Source organism: Ranitomeya imitator, chromosome 2 (assembly GCF_032444005.1).
Source record: "Ranitomeya imitator isolate aRanImi1 chromosome 2, aRanImi1.pri, whole genome shotgun sequence".
Classification (NCBI taxonomy): Eukaryota; Metazoa; Chordata; class Amphibia; order Anura; family Dendrobatidae; genus Ranitomeya; species Ranitomeya imitator.
Window position 1 is genome coordinate 221,010,553 of NC_091283.1, and position 14,339 is coordinate 221,024,891.

General features: G+C 46.3%; 1 protein-coding gene across 1 annotated transcript in view; it reads left to right on the forward strand.

Moving 5' to 3' along the window:
• The window catches only part of BTK (Bruton tyrosine kinase), a 367,194-nt gene that overhangs the window by 251,607 nt on the left and 101,248 nt on the right, over positions 1 to 14,339 (forward strand). Inside the window, exon 7 of the mRNA XM_069748626.1 lies at positions 13,555 to 13,622. Within this exon, the coding sequence (XP_069604727.1) occupies positions 13,555 to 13,622 (68 nt within the window). The remainder of the gene's footprint in view (positions 1 to 13,554; positions 13,623 to 14,339) is intronic.

Here is a 14,339-nt window from a genome sequence, read left to right on the forward strand (position 1 = left end):
GGGGCACCAATTTTACCACCTTTTGTTTCTGATTTACGGTTCAGTGCATGCAACTTCTTATAGGATATAGCAGGGTGGTGCAGAGTTCCAAGTGTAGTATATATTCATACCGTAATAAAAGAAATGCAGCACTCACCCATATCCTTAGGCTAAAAAGTCCTTTATCTCATTCAAATGGACATCTTCTCTGCGTTCTGCAGATAAAAAGAAGGGTTACAGCAGAGGAGAGAGAAACAACAGACTACAGACGTTTTGCGTCTTGACACTTCTACGGGTCCATTCTCATATGAAAATAGCTTTTTCTTCCCATTTTTTCCTTTTTGTATTTTAATGGACTATTAAGAAAAGGAAATATTTTTTATTGATTGATGGATGTGCTTAACCCACTAACGACTGCTGATACGCCTTTTAACAGCGGCAGTTAAGGGTACTTAATCCTCAGCGCCGCTTTTTAACGACACTGAGAAATAAGTGTATAGCGCTCCCCAGCGTCAGAAAATCTTTGGGGTCTTGGCTACCTGAGACCCCGGAGAACATGATTCATGTTGAGTTTTACCTTCCCCAGTCACGTGATCGCCGTTATTCACAGAATAACAGCAATGACAAAAAAGTCTGATTTTCCATTCATTTATCTCTCCTCTGATATAATATAGCATACCAGAGGACAGAGAAATGGAGTCCCCCGACAACCCCCCCCCCCCCCCAGTACCTGCACCATCCCCGGATCCTCCTGCTCCGTCCCCCGGCCCTCCACATAATTTTCCTGGAAGAAAATGGCAGGTGTATGCACTGTGCACCCGCCAAGAATTGCAGTCCGGTACTCCCCAACAATAGATATTTCCTATTGGTTCATTTTGATCATTGTGATAGACCCTATCATGGTGATCAAAATAAAAAAATAGTAAATCAAACCACCCATTGTCACCCCCTTAGTTAGATAAAAATAATAACATAAAAAAGCTTAATTTTTTTCCATTTGTTGCAGTTAGGGTTAAGGTTGGGGCTATGGTTGGGGTTGGAGTTGGGGTTGGAGCTAAGGTTAGGGTTGGGGCTAGGGTTAGGGTTGTACTAGAGTTAGGGTTGTGCTAGATTTAGAATTGTCTTGGGGTTTCGGTTGAGGTTACGGTTGTGATGTTGGGGTTAGGGTAGTGTTGGTGTTAGGGTTGGGGTTAGGGTGTTATTGGGGTTATGGCTGTGGTTAGGGTTGGGATTAGTGTTAGGGGTGTGTTGGGGTTAGGGTTGGGGTTAGGGACCGGTGCACACACAGAACGTCATAGTCCCAACGCAGCGCGATTACATCACTAGGACTCTTGATGTCTGGTTAGGCGCCGGCTATACAGCCACAGCATGATCCCACTGTGGCCGAGATGCTGAGCGGTAGTGCAAGAAGATTGTGTCTCCATTCTCTACCACAGAGCTTATTTGTATTGCGACCTGCACTCATCGATATAGCTGCAGCTATGGTACTGCCACTGGTCCAATCTGCTGGAGAAAGGACACATAACAGTACAGGTACGACTGAATCTGGCTGTTTAGGTGGTGCAACTCTGGTGATGTGCATCAGTTTGTTGCACAGGCAGCTAAGCCATCTGGTCCATCATGTCATACAGTACTTACTGTAATTGATGCTGCTGCCTTGGTTATTTCTAAGATTGTTAATTTTCTTAAAGTGAATTACAGTAAATTGCAAAATACTTATCAGTCGCCATCCTCTGATTTTCCCAGCACAGCTCCAATCCGGTTTTTCCATCTTGTGACCGTCGCTGCTCACTGGTCGGAAGTCAGAGCTAACGGTCACAAATTCTCAGTGTAAAAGTCTATGAGCGGCTCATCTGGCCTCGTACTGGCTCTCGTAGACACATATTGGGAAGTGACCTACGGCTTGCTCAGCGAACACTAGCAGATAATACAACACGCTCCTGATCGATTTAAGTATTCAGCTACAGCTGTAGTCCAATGCAATATTCTGAGTTGTGTGCAACAGGGTGGCCTGCAGCTGCCATTTAAAATGATTGTCCAAAACCCAACAGTTAATTTAATATTAATGTCTAACTATTTAATTTAAAAAAACTTAGCAACTTTTCTAATGGAGTTCACTTAAAAATTCCCTACTGTTCCCTCTCTACTCTAACTTACAAACTATGTTATTTTTCTCACATTTCATGATGTTCCATTTGAGTTTCTCTTCTTGCATTATGGATTCTGAAATGGGACTTCATCTGGAAGCTGGCGCTGCAGTCACTGCCTAAAAGGAGACATCATCAGGTACACCCTTTTCAGGGGCTGGGCTCATCTCTGATATTCGGAGCATGCAGCGGTCATCTGTTGCAACGCACGCTCACTATGCGCTCCCTGCTCGCCACTGTATTATTGTCAGGGTGCGCAGTGTGCTACCTCACTGCCTATAGTTAGAAGTTACAGAGCTCTAGCCATCTTGTCACTTCTCTTTATAACTCTTGATAAGCTAAATTAACTGCTAGGTTTCAGACAACCCTTTTAATAGTTAAACTCAATCAGTAGTGCTACGAAAAGTCACAGTGTAGCCCAGGCCTTATGGACTTCTGGAGCGAGAACCCACTTTGCGCTAGCGCAGATAGAACTTGCAGATGCTTTATCTGCGCTAGCAGTGATGGGCCCGAAAACGCTGCAGCCCGCGTCCCAGGGTCCGTCACTCAATGACGGCACATCGCTAGCGCACACCCATTGTGGGCGTGCGCTAGCGATGCATCCGACATAGGAATTAATGGCAGCGTTAATGGACTACGTTACGCCGCGTTATGCCGCAGTGTAACGTAGTCCATCTAACGGACGCCCCTAACGAAGTGTGAACCCAGCCTTAGTTAAACAATTGCACTAACCTTATGAATTTTTCTCCAAAGCAAAAAGGACAGCCCACAGAAATAGTCACTCGGTATTGGCAAACACCTTGTCATCTCTGAACAAAATCGCTTTCTTTCTCTATGCTACTTCACTCATCTGTATATTTGTGTATAATATTGTTATATTTATTGAGGTCGCTTCAGATTTGGTCATCCCCAATAATTGTTTTAAGATTAGCTAGCCTAGAAATCATGATTCTTGCTCGGAGTTTAAAGGGAACCTGTCACCTGAATTTGGGGGGCTCTGTTAACGGTCCGATGGGCGTTGTTTTCTCTCCTTTCATGCACCCCTTCCTTTCCCGCTGGCCGCAATATTATCTTGAATATGAGTCTGTTTCCTCCGTAATTCACACGTGCGCAAAGCAATCTTGCCTTGCACACGCGCAGTATGCTTTGCCCAACTGCGGGAAAAGCCGAAAAGCATTAGTGCGCATACCGGCGCACTATGTCCCGGAAGAGAAAACATCGCCATCGGACCGGACAGAGAGCCCGCCAAATTCAGGTGACAGAGTCCCTTTAACATTCCAGTTAATTATATAGGCTTATTTGCCTACATTTCTGATTACATTGAGCACCTTTGTGGTTTTGGTCTGTGAACCTGTAATAAAATTCTCAATAAACAGATGTCACGGGGTTGCTGGAGCAGAGAGGAGTCAGAAGACCGCAGCGTCTGATTGCTCCTACTTCTGCACTGAAAAGAAGCACTTCATTTTCTTTTTAAATGGTGTTTATTTATTTTGGCAAAACAGGGGTTAATCAGCCATGTTGGGAGTTTTGGGAGTCTGAGCACTCAGCTGAACTCAGTTAGCCATTCCTATCCCCTATATAATCTGGGTCCTGACTGACACACATCGTCAGAGGTAGCTTATGCTGAATGGCTTGGTGGAGAGGTGTTTATATGAGAAGCAGTTTAGAGGAGTTATCTGTGACTGTTGCGTGGTTTGTAAATGTGATAATTCCCTTCCCTCCTCTTACTTTGGTTTTTCCCCCTCTTCCACTCCCCGGTGCATTCCTCTGAAATATGTGAGTGAATATTTGTATGCCTGGTATTTTCAGTTACCCCTTGTTCATGTTGCCTTGTACGTCGGGTTGGTGTACTACGATGCACGGTAGCTCCCCTCTTCCCTCGATGGGGGAAGGGAACAGACAGATTCAGGAGATAAGGCAAGGATTATGGATCCTCTTTCTGCTCTGACTGGACAAATGAAGCCGCTCAGTTTGGAGGTGGCAGATCTATGCACTGTTGTGTAGCAGCACCCTAATACATCTGCTGTAGGAATCATGTCTCGCAGGCAAACCGTACTGGAGCCAGAGATAGCTTTGCCTGACAGGTTCTCCAAGGGGGCGTGACAAGTTTGTGGTTTTCAGAGAGGCCTGTAAACTGTACTTTAGGTTACATTTGGTTTCCTCAGGTACAGAGGAGCAACGTGTGGGGATAATAATCTCGCTCCTTCAGGGGACCCCTAAGCTTGGGCTTTTTTTCTCCAGTCTGACTCCCAGTCGCTACAGACTTTGGAGGAATTTTTTCTAGCGCTGGGCCTTATATATGATGACCCTGACCACGTGTCCATGGCAGAGTCTACACTGCACCAAGTTCAGCAAGGAGACAGGCCGACGGAGGAGTATTGATCTGAGTTTCAGAGGTGGGTCATGGACAATAAGTGGAATGACCCTGCACTCTATAACCAGTTCTGTGAGGGGCTTGCAGTAAGGGTGAAGGATGCCTTAGTGCTGTATGAGACTCGAGTCTCCCTTGAGGCGGCCATGTCTCTGGCAATCCGGGTTGATCGCTGTCTTCACCAGAGACATAGGGAGACACCCCTGTATGTGGGAGGTCCTGGGCCAAGCGAGATCGCAACTGAGTCATCTGAGGAACCCATGGAGGTAGGTGCGGCAACTCACATTGTAAAACTGTCTGTTGTTAGACGTAGGGGAGTGTGTTTTCACTGTGGTAAAAAGGGCCATTTTGTGGCCACATGTCCTTCCCGACCTCACAGTCAACTGCCGCCGGAAAACAAAGAGGCCTGGGTTGCGGGAAGGTTAGCAACCCGGGTGTACTCATCACCTCCGTGGGTAGTACACAATTTTTTTCTGCCAGCTGAAATTTACCTGGGGGAAATTAACCTAGATGTGTCTGCATTTCTGGACAGTGGGGTGGGATTTAACTTGGTCAATGCTAGGTTCGTTCAGGTCCGAAGCCTCAATCCACATGCTCTGTACAGACCCATACCCATAATCGCCATCAACTCCACCCCTTTGAGACAGGGGTATTTTACTCAAGTTGTCCATGGTTTACATCTTCATGTAGGGGCTATGTACTTTGAGGTAATAGACTGCTATGTGCTAGAGGGTCTGCTCTCACCTGTGGTTCTTGGACTTCCTTGGCTCACTCTGCACAATCCTGTGGTAGATTGGCAGACTCAGGAAGTGGTAAAGTGGAGGGAGTATTATCAAGGACACTGCTTGGGTACCCGGCTTGCTAGAGTGGATATCCAGTCTGTGCCAAAATACCTGTCTGACTTTGGGGATGTGTTCTCAGAGAAGGGGTGCCAAGAACCTCCTCCCCATCATCCTTAAGACTGTGCCATCAATCTTCTTCCTGGGGCCAAGCTGCCTAAGAGCAGACTGTGAAGAGGAAGACGAACCCAAAGGTGGTTGCTTTCCCTGCTCCTTACCTGGAACCACTTAGTCGTACAGCTGGGTTGTTAGGGGGATGACTTTCTGTCCTGGACAGAGGGGACCTTGTGACTGCTGGGGGCAGAGAGGAAGAGAGAGGGGTGTGGTCAGAAAAGAGCGGAAGAGCAGAGCACGCGAGACAGAGGGGGCAGTGCGCTAGAGAGAAAGCAGGCTGCAGTGCCGCGCTCCCCGAGAGAGAGTGCTCCCCGTGAGGGCACTGAGGCTGAGATACCAGCCATAGTGAAGGCTGGATGTGAGAGTGTGGACTCGGAAGCCTCCGTAATCAGAGAAGACTTTTCCCCTGACAGTGACCCGAGCGCGCAGTCCCAGTGACCGCAGTGACAAGCTAAGATTCCCTGAGTGTGACAAGTAAACTGCCCAGTGTGTGTGTAGCATTGCTACTGTAGAGAGACTGCCAGCTTAACATACAGAGACTCCTGCAGCAGTGTGGCTGTTCTACTTCCTGCTTCCAGTTTCACTCTGAGAAAAGGCTGCAAAGATTTAACCCCGGAGTCTCCAGTTCCCAAGAGACAGAGCAGAGACTTCAGAATCTTCAAGTGCTGTTGGTGACAGCACCCACGCAGGAAAAAGGACCCTTCAGTCAGGACCTCGCTGGATTGATAAGTTACAAGAACACTCGTTAACCATTTCTATTCCGCTTAACTGTTTCATAGCTTTAGTTAGCTTGTTGTGTTTTGTTATACTGTTTGCTCTTTCTCCCTGCGAGGAGAATCTTACTCCTGTTAATAAATCTCCCTCAACAGTTGGTCTGTCTGTTCCGTGGTGACATACTCTACCCTGCACTCTATTACAACTGTATAATGTCTCTGGTCCTGAGAGGCAAGCCATAAAGGACTATATTGCAGAAAGTTTGGCAATGGGTCATATCACACTATCCTCATCCCCCATTGCCGCAAGGTTCTTTTTTGTAAAGAAAAAATATGGGTGGTTACGCCCCATGCCGGGATCAATATCCGCTCCCTCTTATCCTGGACCTCTTCAGTCAGATTGTAGAAGCAAAATGGTTTTCAAAACTGGACCTCAGGGGGTGTATAATCTAATTTGCATTAAAGAGAAGATGAGTGGAATACAGCCTGCGGAACACTATGAGAACCCGGTGATGCCATTTGGGTTGACGAACACGCCCACCATCTTTCAGCACTTTGTGAATGACATCTTTCGTCACCTGGTAGGCAGATTTGTGGTTATCTATCTGGAGGACATATTAATTTATTCACCTGAGCTTTAGAAACATCAGGCAGGTCTGACATGTACTCAAAGACAATAAATTATTTGTCAAACCTGAGAAATGTATGTGTCATGATCCAGACCGGGTTTTGAGTCCTGTCTTCCCTTTTCCCGGTCTGATCATGCCAGGGGTTAACTTTTCTCAGCCTCAGTCTGGTCTCAGGTTTGCTACTTATCTCCATGGCATCCTGCAAGCGGTGTCACTTATAGCTTCCACCTAAGGTGTGAGTAGCTGACTCTGGTTATATCCTGATTTGTCCTACTGCGACTCCTGACTGTTCCTATTTCTGTTCATTCACATTCCCCCAATGCGAATCAGTGTTTTCGCTTTGTGTCTGGACTCTCTGGTACTTGACTCGGCTTTGTCTCTGACTTGACTCTGTCTTTTGCCCCTGGTACTTCTGCTTCTGTCTGGTATTGAACCTCTGGCGCATCTCTGACTCTGAGTTGATTTTCCCCTATGTACTACCTTACTCTTCTGGTTTTGATGCAGCTTGTTTGACTATCCTGTTTCCACTTGTTGCAGTGCTCCAGGTCTGCTCTGGCAAGTGTTGCAGTCTTCCCTCCACTCTACAGTACTGCCATCTAGTGGAGCATGCATCTACCTGCATAGCTTCATCATGATGCAGCGCCCCAGAGTCCTGGTCGTTGCAGTAATGTCATTCTTCCACCAGGGGGAGTGATGTTACGTCTGATGGCACCTAAGGAGTTAACCCTGCCAGGTATCACAGCCACACACACGCTTCACACGCCGGCCACCAGGGGGAGCAAAAGGTTCTATCTATTAGGCCACTCCTCACACTTGGGAAAAACTGGGGGTTGGTTAGGAAGTGGGGAGAGTGAGTCAGGAGTTCGGAGGAGTAGGAGGAGAGGAGAGGAGCAGACTGGGCTTGGCCCAGGAAAGGGACAGAAAGACACGGAGCTATGCCTGCAACCCATGCGGCAGTCTCCTAAGAAAGGACACGAGAGGAAGTGTGCCGTAGTGAGTGAGCACAGAAGTCGTAGCAACAGGAGTGAAACAACAGAGAGAGACCAGCTAGAAGCAGGCTGCCTCCCTCTGAGCGCAGATCTGGTGGCCAGAACACCGAGGGAGTAATAGACTCTACGCTTTACTTCAGAGACCGGCAGGGCAGTCGATTCCAAGTTGGCTGTCTGACCTAAGAACTTAAGCAGACAAGATGGCAACGTGGAGGAGGGGCGATGCTAGGGTCCCTATAAAATAGCCTCAGGCCACCACCGTCATACGGGTTTGTCCTATCCATCTGGGGGACAGAGAGAGAAGTAACAAGAGTGAGGACCCTATGGTAGCTAATGCAAATAGGGACCTACTACGTTACTGTGCGCAAGGGGGTAGGCTACTGATTTCCACCTGGATCAGGAGACTCTGGAATTGCCATCAGACCGGCCGGACCCTGCCTATCCTGTTATCCGACACTCTGGACTGGGGATGCTGAAGCCTTCAGTAAAGGTAAAGAGACTGCACCCATTGTGTCCTTGTTATTTGCCGCGCCTTACATCATCCACCATCAACATCTACACTTCTGGGAAGCCCTGGGGATATACTTCACCTGTGGGAAGGTATACCATCTAGCTGCCATTCCATCACCCCAGCGGACCCCTAAGCATCGTCGGACACCCTGACCGAATACCACAGGTGGCATCACGAATACTACCATTATCTACGAACTCTGCCTTTTATTGGGCGCCCCTCATAGGGCCACGGTCCGGGTCGGGCCACCGTGACATCCCAGCTGAGGGAACTGAAGGACCCGGTACCGAGTACCCCATTGCCCTTATGTGGGGGCGATCCAGTGACATTATAACTGTCCACTGACAGTTTGTTTTTTTTGCTCTACTCCTTATGGATCCGCTGCACACTCTTGCGGGTAAGGTGTCAAATCTGACACAAATGATGCAGGATTTGTCAGTGGAACATAGGGCTCTTGCTTCCTCTCACAACCAACTCCAGCGGGAGCTTACTGAAACTGTAAAATCTTTTCAGGGTTCCATGACAAAATCAGCTGTTAAGCAATTTAACCCCATTGGGATGACTCTGCTTTGAGATACCAGTTCAGGAGAGGACTTTCAGATCATCTCAAGGATGCTCTGGCCCTCCATCTGTCTCCCAGTTCCCTGGATGAGGCCATGACCCAGGCCATTCGTATGGACCAGAGATTACAGGAAAGAGGAATTATCCAGCGAGAGATTCCTGTATTGCCTACTAAGTCTGAGGTGATGCCATTTACGGAGATCATGGAGCTTGGTGCCACCAACATCAAGGAGAAGGAGAGAAAGCGACAACGTGATGGGAAGTTATGTTTTTATTGTGGAGATCTGGGACATTGGAAGAAGAACTGCCCCTCTTGTCCATCGATTAACAAGCTTCCGAGTCTGGGTGATTGTTGAGGAGGTCACCCAGACTCTCAGGTACCATTTTTATAATTTCAAAAAGTTTTGGTAGAGGTGGAACTGTGTTAAGGAAGTAGATACACATCTGCTTCAGCTTTTGTGGACTGTGTATCTTCCGTGAACTTCATTGACTCTAGTTTGGTGTCCAAGTTAAAGTTAGGGACAGTTAGGGTACCGTCACACAGTGGCATTTTGATCGCTACGACGGCACGATTTGTGACGTTCCAGCGATATATCCGTGACGTTCCAGCGATCTCGCTGTCTCTGACACGCTCCTGCGATCAGGGACCCCGCTGAGAATCGTACGTCGTAGCAGATCGTTTGAAACTTTCTTTCGTCGTCTAGTGTCCCGCTGTGGCGGCATGATCGCATGGTGTAACAAAGGTGTGCACGATATTGTATACGATGTGCGCATAGTAACCAACGGCTTCTACATCGCACATACGTCATGAAATTGTCGCTCCAGCGTCGTACATTGCAAAGTGTGACAGCAGTCTACGACGCTGGAGCGATATTGTTACGATGCTGGAGCGTCACGGATCGTGCCGTCGTAGCGATCAAAATGCTACTGTGTGACGGTACCCTTAGGCTAGAGACTCCCTTTGATATCATTGCCATTGATAAAACACCATTGTCTCAAAATGTTATTAAGTTTGTCTCTGAGGAGTTTTTCCTCAAAGTGGGTTCCTTGCACCAGGAACAAATTTCATGGTATGTTATGAATAATCTTCCTGTGGGACTGGTGTTGGGGTTCCCCTGGTTACAGAGGCATAATCCTGTTATAAGCTGCTACAAGTATATAGAAAAGGACGGCACTAGAGTGATACACTTCCAACAGGCAGGACTGATAATTGGATCCAAAGCGTCAGGCGTCACGAATGCTAGGGGTAGCGGTGCTCTGCATATAAAATATAAGCCAGAGGTCCATATGTGCACGAAGAAAAAGAAATATGCGGCACTCACCCCAATTTAGCAGTGGAACACGTGAACTTTAATGGAGAAAATAAGCAGATACATAAATTTGTCCAAGCTCCAGTACCGCACCCTCCTGCTTACCTGATGTCTTAAACGGATTTATGTATCTGCTTATTTTCTCCATTAAAGTTCACGTGTTCCACTGCTAAATTGGGGTGAGTGCCGCATATTTCTTTTTCTTCGTGCATAATCCTGTTATAAACTGGGGATCTTGTGATATTGTTAGATGGGGTCCTAATTGTTCCAATGGTTGTCTTTCTGCTGTTTTTGTGTCTCCAATAATCTGGAGGGTATTCCGGAGTACCTGAAGGATTTGGGGGAAGTGTTCTCCGAAAAAGAGGCTGAGGTCTTGCCACCACATCGTCCTTATGATTGTACAATTAATCTTATTCCAGGTTCTAAATTGCCCAAAGCCCATTTGTACAATCTTTCTGGCCCGGAACGCACCTCTATAAAGAACTATATCTCTGATAGTCTACGCAAAGGTCACACCCGTCCCTCTGTCTCTCCTGTGGCCGTTGGATTTTTTTTTAAGAAAAAAGATGGTGGTTTACGCCCGTGCCCTAATGTCCAGGAACTAAATAAAATTATGGTGAGAAATACCTACCCTCTCACACTCATTCCAGATCTTTATAAGCAATTGTCTGGGGCTAAGTGGTTTTCCTAACTTGATCTCTGAGGAGCATATAGCCTTATCCGCATTCGGGAAGGGGATGAGTGGAAAACGGCATTTCTCACATATGAGGGTCTGTTTGAAAATTTGGTCATGCCCTTCGGTCTCACGAACGTGCCTGCAGTGTTTCAGAACTTCATAAATGATGTTTTTTCTGATTTTATCGGGCGCTTTATGGTTGTATACCTGGACGATATCCTTGTTTTCTCTCCTGACAAGGAATCCCACATTGGCCATTTATGTGCTGTTCTTTATAGGTTACGGGGAAATTCTCTGTTCACTAAACCCGAGAAATGTTCATTTTGTGTCCAGGAGCTTTAATTTCTGGTGTTCATCCTTTCTGCCAATGGGTTTCGGATGGATCCCGGAAAGGTACAGGCCATTGTTGATTGGGTGCAACCCAGAGACCTCAAGGGTCAGCAGCAGTTTCTGGGTTTTGCCAATTATTATCGAAAATTCATCAAGGGGTTTTCTCAGGTAGTCAAGCCACTCACCAATCTCACTCGCAAGGGGGCTGATCTCAAAGTCTGGTCACTTCTGGCGTGTTGAAGCATTTAATACATTAAAGAAGTGTTTTATGTCTGCTCCTGTATTGGTTCAGCCCGATCCGTCCGAACTTTTCATTGTAGAACGTGGACGCATCGGAGGTGGGAGTGGGGGTGGTGTTACTTTGACCAATTTAAGACCATGTGCCTTTTTCTCCAGGAAGTTTTCTTCTGTGGAGAATTATGATGTTGGAGTAGTGATGAGCGAGTATACTCGTTGCTTGAGATTTCCCGAGCATGCTCGGGGGTCTCTGAGTATTTGTAAGTGCTCAGAGATTTAGTTTTTGTTGATGCAGCTGCATGATTTACAGCTGCTAGCCAGCATAAGTACATGTTGGGGTTGCCTGGTTGCTAGGGAATCCCCACATGTAATCAAGGTGGCTAAGAGATGTAAATCATTCAGCTGCGGCGATGAAATCTAAATCTCTGAGCACCTAAAAATACTCGGAGGACACCCAAGCTCGCTCGGGAAATCTCGAGTGAAGAGTATACTCGCTCATCACTAACCGGGAGTTATTGGCCATAAAATTGTCTTCACGGTGATTATGGACCACGAGAACCTGTCCTATATTGAGTCTGCCAAGCGGTTAACTCCTAGATAAGCGAGGTGGTCGCTTTTTTTTCTCGTTTTCATTTTTCTACCACCTTTTGGCCTGGTTCCAAGAATGTTAAGGCAGATGCCTTATCTCTCAGGTTTGATCCGATATCACCCCCCGAACCTCCTTACTCCAGTCTTCAGCACGAGGTGGTTGTTGCTGGGGTATCATCTGAATTGGAGCTTGAAATTCGGGAGGCTTAGTCTCTTGCTCCTCTGTCTTTACCTGACAATAAGCTCTTTGTCCCGGTTCAGTACCAGTTGAGTGTTCCCTGGGAGTTCCATGATTCTGCTCTCAGTGGACACCCGGGGATCTCGGTCACCCGGAAAGCCATTGCTAGGCAGTTTTGTTGGTCTTCCATGACCTCTGATGTCACTGTGTTTGTGTCTACTTGAGATATCTGTGCTCGTGCTAAGAGCTCCCATAACCGGCCGGCCGGGGAATTGGTGCCATTGCCAATTTCGGATAGACCTTGGACTCATTTGTCCATGGATTTTATCAGTGATCTCCCTCCTTCCAATGGCAAAACTGTGATCTGGGTAGTGGTTGACAGATTCAGTAAACAGGCGCATTTTTTACCTTTGGCAGGACTGCCTAATGCAGAAAAACTATCTAAGTTGTTTGTTGCATGGCGTACCTTTGAGTGTGTTTTCTGCTAGAGGGGTACAATTTGTGTCCAAATTTTGGAGTGCATTTTGTAAAAGATTGGGTATTTGCTTGCCCTTCTCCTTGGCCTATCATCCCGAGACCAACAGTCAGACGGAGAGGACCAATCAGTCACTTGAACAGATTTTGTGGCGACACATGAGTGGTGCAGGTTTACTGTTTCTTGTGGTAAGGAAGGGGTTAAAATTTCATGGTTTAAATCTGCTGAGATTCTATTTGGCTTTTTGTCTCTGCTGCGGCTTTCTGGTACCACTCACCTTTATTATTTAAATCCACACCTGGCTACCTGTCTTGCCAGCAATAGAGTTTCTATTCTGAGTCTGACTTCTCTGGAGAAGATGTGCCTAGGAGAAGCTCTTGTGTCTTCCATTGAAGCCGTGGAGGTCTATTTGTTTGTGTGTTTTTCCCTGCTGTTCTCCTTCCCTGTGTTGTTTTGTCGCAGTTGTAAGACCAGAGTCTCGCTGCCCATCTCATAAGCCAGGGCAAAGCCCAGGCTCAACCAAGCCTTAGGCACGTGGCGTTGTACGGGGGGAAGGAGCAATCTAGGGCAATAGGGAGAGCAGTGTTTAGCATTAGGTGAGTGCTGAGGGGTCACGTCTTCCCCTCTCACTATCATCAGGATCCTCTCATTCCTGTTTCCCTCTCTCCCTTTGCGCCACTCGCCTGGCATCTCCCTGCCATGATGTGACAGAAGCTCACTGACTGATTTCTTTGCTAACTTATTCTATCATATGTCCAGTTTTGATGTATTGAGACCACAGAGATTGTGATATTTTACATGATCAGATAAAATCCTTAATATAAAAACAATAATATTGCAATCTACTTTATCTAAAATATGAAATATTTCTAAAATGACATTTTTTATTTCTTTCTCTATTACATAGTGCTAAAGAATGATTCTTCGAGGAGAAGATCTCGAAAACCACTTCCACCTGCACCTTCAGATGCTTTGGTAAAAACAAAAGCAGAATGGCAATTCATATACGAAAGATAGTCCATCCATCATACTTGTTCTCCAGTTATATCCTGAATTCATTGTGTATCCTGTTTTAGTTTACAGGTGCTTCTCACAAAATTAGAATATCTTCAAAAAGTTAATTTATTTCAGTTCTTCAATACAAAAAGTGAATCTCATATATTATATAGTGTTATTACACACAGAGTGATTTATTACATGTTTTTATTTCTGTTAATGTTGATGATTATGACTTACAGCCAATGAAAACCCAAAAGTCATTATCTTAGTAAATTAGCATACTTTATGACACCAGCTTGAAAAATTATTTTAAAATCCGAAATGGTGGCCTACTGAAATGTATGTTCAGTAAATGCACTCAGTACTTGGATGAGGCTCCTTTTGCATCAATTACTGCATCAATGCGGCCTCGGCATGGAGGCGATCAGCCTGTGGTACTGCTGAGGTGTTATGGAAGCTCAGGTTGCTTTGATAGCAGCCTTCAGCTCGTCTGCATTGTTGGGTCTGGTGTCTCTCATCTTCCTCTTGACAATGCCCCATAGATTCTCTATGGGGTTAAGGTCAGGTGAGTTTACTGGCCAATCAAGCACAGTGATACTGTTGTGTTTAAACCAGGCATTGGTACTTTTGGCAGTGTGGACAGGTGCCAAGTCCTGCTGGAGAATGAAATTATCATTATTTTCAAGCACTGCC